The sequence below is a fragment of the Malurus melanocephalus genome, unplaced genomic scaffold (assembly GCF_030028575.1).
Source record: "Malurus melanocephalus ecotype Western Australia unplaced genomic scaffold, MMel_1.1 scaffold_1113, whole genome shotgun sequence".
In the NCBI taxonomy this organism is placed as follows: domain Eukaryota; kingdom Metazoa; phylum Chordata; class Aves; order Passeriformes; family Maluridae; genus Malurus; species Malurus melanocephalus.
The window spans coordinates 86,428-89,555 of NW_026624345.1; the positions used below are offsets into that span (position 1 = coordinate 86,428).

General features: G+C 58.1%; 1 protein-coding gene across 1 annotated transcript; it reads left to right on the forward strand.

Moving 5' to 3' along the window:
* The first annotated feature begins 19 nt into the window (after positions 1 to 19).
* On the forward strand, positions 20 to 1,504 carry LOC130586262 (regulator of G-protein signaling 9-like). The gene is made up of 2 exons (XM_057387017.1): positions 20 to 556; positions 1,299 to 1,504. The coding sequence occupies exons 1-2, from the start codon at positions 42 to 44 to the stop codon at positions 1,444 to 1,446; spliced, it is 663 nt and encodes a 220-aa protein (XP_057243000.1). The 5' UTR covers positions 20 to 41; the 3' UTR covers positions 1,447 to 1,504.
* Positions 1,505 to 3,128: the final 1,624 nt, after the last annotated feature.

Genomic DNA, 3,128 nt, shown 5'->3' on the forward strand with positions numbered 1-3,128 from the left:
TCTGGGGCTGTGACACCTCTGTGCCCTGGGGGAGGGCAGGGATGGGGACAGGGCTGCAGGACAGGGGGACACTGGCCCAGCCTGGGCTAGGAGCTGCCTCCCAGCTGAGCCTTTCTCTCCTGCCAGCACAGAGGAGGGGACACTTTAGGGACACCATCCCTGCACCTGACCGAGCCTCTCTCCCTTCCCTCCCACAGCCAGGCCACCTCGCCTCCTGCTGCCCTCGCCCAGCTGCCCACACTGGCCCCAGCAGCCCGGGCTGGCCACCAACCACCCCCCTGACCCTGCCTCCCGCAGCCCCCAGCCCCCCRGCCCTGCCCCACGGCACCGCCTGCCCCTCGCCCATCAGCCCGGCCCTGGCCAGCACCGTGACCACCCGGCCGGACCCGCGGGCATCCAGCCCCGTCCCGAGGGGCAGCAGGAGCTCCTGGGGCCGYTTCCTCAGGAGGGGCTGCTGGAGTTCACCCACCCTGGCCAGGCTGTCGCCCCACGGGAAGGTCCAGCCGCTGGGCGGGAGGGAGCGGCGGCTGCGGCCGGACACCAGCGTGGTCAGCAGGTGAGAGCACTGTGTCCATAGACAGCTGGACACACACCCTGCACACGGCTGGGGTTGGGATTAGCCCGAGGGAGGGGACCCTGAGCACCTGACAGTCGCCTTTCCTGCACTTGCCCCAGCCCCAGGCTCTGGAAATGTCTCTCACAGTGTCCCACACTCGCACTGGAGGTGTTTTCTGCTGGGAACAGGGCAGGAGCCCGTGCAGAGCTGCTGGTGCCTCTGCTGTTCTCACCCCTCTTCAGGGTSCATAACCCCAGGTTTTACTTTTAATGCCCGAGTTTGGAAAACCTCAGTGTTCTCCAGCACTGGTTCAGGTTGGGTTCAGTGATCTCAACCTAGAGGAGACCCAGAACTGACAGGGGAGGAGAAATCTCGAGGGAGAGTGCTGAGGTGCTGCTCGTTTTGGGGCAGGACATGTGAGATGGGGAATTTCTGCCTGGAAAGGCTGGCCCTGCAGAAACCACCCCTTGGCCACGTCCCTCCCGAGGAGCAGCACATCCCTGATCCTGTTGAACTCACCTCTGCTGCTGGCCGAGTGGATGAGCCCACATTATAAATTCCAAAGCACAAACCTGGGGGCTCCTGCTCCACCTGGCTCCGGAGCTCTGTGCACGGCGTGGTGGCTCCAAAGAGGAGGCAGCGCTCATTCCCTCCATCCTCCCTCTCCTGGGCTCATCCCCGGGGGTTCTGCTTTGGGATTTGGGGCTTGAGCAGTGGTGATGAGTTTCTTTTCCCAACGCAGCTTCTTCCAAGTCAAATCGGCCRTGCCTGCAGAGAGCCCAGCCTGCCCCGAGGAGGGAGAGGATGGTCAGCACCGAGCTCGGGAGGATTCTGCCAAGGAGCTGATCTGCCCCTGGGATGCTCCCACCGAGGAGGGGACAGCGAGGTGACCCCGACACGGATGATTCTCCCAGGCCTGGGAGCGCAGAGCTTGCCTGGATGGCTCAGCCCGTGGACTGTGCTGTTGGAGAGGGGTGTTGGAGCCATCCTCCAGCACCAGGAACACCCAGAGCACCCCAGCCACGGACAGCAGCCCCTGCTGTGCCCACCTCTTCGCCATCCAAGAGCTCCCAGCATTTCTGGACTGGTTTTCCCTGCTATCTTTGGTGTATTCAGTTCTGCTCATGACAAACCTCGGGACAAACGAGCCTGGTTTGGTGCCTGGGAGCAGCTGGAGGATGTGTGGGTGATGTCCAGGGTGTCTTGGAGGATGTGTGGGTGATGTCCAGGGTGTCCTGGAGGATGTGTGGGTGATGTCCAGGGTGTCTTGGAGGATGTGTGGGTGATGCCCAGGGTGTCTTATCGGGGTTTCTGGCTTGGCCATGAGGTGTCAGCACACTGAATATTACACAGCTGGAGCAGGGCTGGCAGGGGCTGGCAGAGCAGGACCCAGCCCTCAGTGCCATAATTGGGGTGTGTTTGTGTCCCACAGCCTGGGCCCTCCTCCTGGAAATAACAATTTTAACATTTTAAAGCAATCTGATTAAGAGACAGCTGTTTTCTGGGGGAAATGGAGTGCCCACTCACGAGAAGCTGTGTGCTGAGTGGCAAAGCATCATCCCTTCATCCAAACCCAAAATGATCCCGGAGGGATTGAGGAGCACAGAGCCTTCCTGCCTCAGCTCCAGCTCGACCTGGAAGCACCTGGGGAGATCCCAGCCACATCCCTGGGGTGTTTTGGGCCTCTCCAGACTGGGATTGATGCGTTGTCACAGCTCTGCTGACACTGAGGGCGTTGAGGCATTGCTGTCCTGCTGTCAGTGTTTRAAGGTGTTTGTTTATTCCCTGAGGATTTCCCTGAGTGCGTTCTGTGGGTCCCTGTGCTGTGACTCGGCCGTGACCTGTGACTCCTGGTGTTGCTGTTTGGTATTTCTGATCATAAATGGAGTTTTTCCTGTGTGCCTGGACAGTGACACCCATTATTGATGACACAAATCTRGTGTCTCCTGCCATTTTTTTTTGTGAATATTGTCACTCAGCCAGTCCTGGCAGGACACTGGTGATGTGTAATCCAGGAAACACAACAGGAAGACATTGTGATTTGTCAGAGAAAATAATATTGCATTTAATATTATGTGCATATGATGAGAGCCATCCTACTGTAAATATTTCTCTCATTGGTTTGGGGCTTCTCTTGGGGACCTCCTTGCCTTTGAATACTCCTGGTGCTCATCTTCTGCACCAGAGGAAGGAGGTCAGGATGCAAATCTGCTGCTCTGTCAGGGCTGGGACACCCAGCCAGGGACACACCTATCCCAGAGGCCAGCACTGGGAATTCCTGACATCTATCCCTCCAGGGCACTGTTTTTTATTCCCCAGTATATTCCATATCCATTTTTCCCCAAAATCCTTCAACTACAGCTCTTTTTCTAGGGGGGACAGGACCCTGCGTGGTGCATCTCAAATTGACCCTTCTCCCTTTGCCCTTGGCTTCTCTGGGTGCCTGCTGACTGCAGGGAATGAGAGTGAGTTGGGAATGGGAGCAGGATGGGAATGGGAGCAGGGTGGGAATGAGAGCAGAATGGGAATGAGAGCAGGATGGGAATGGGAGTGAGTTGGGAATGAGAGTGAG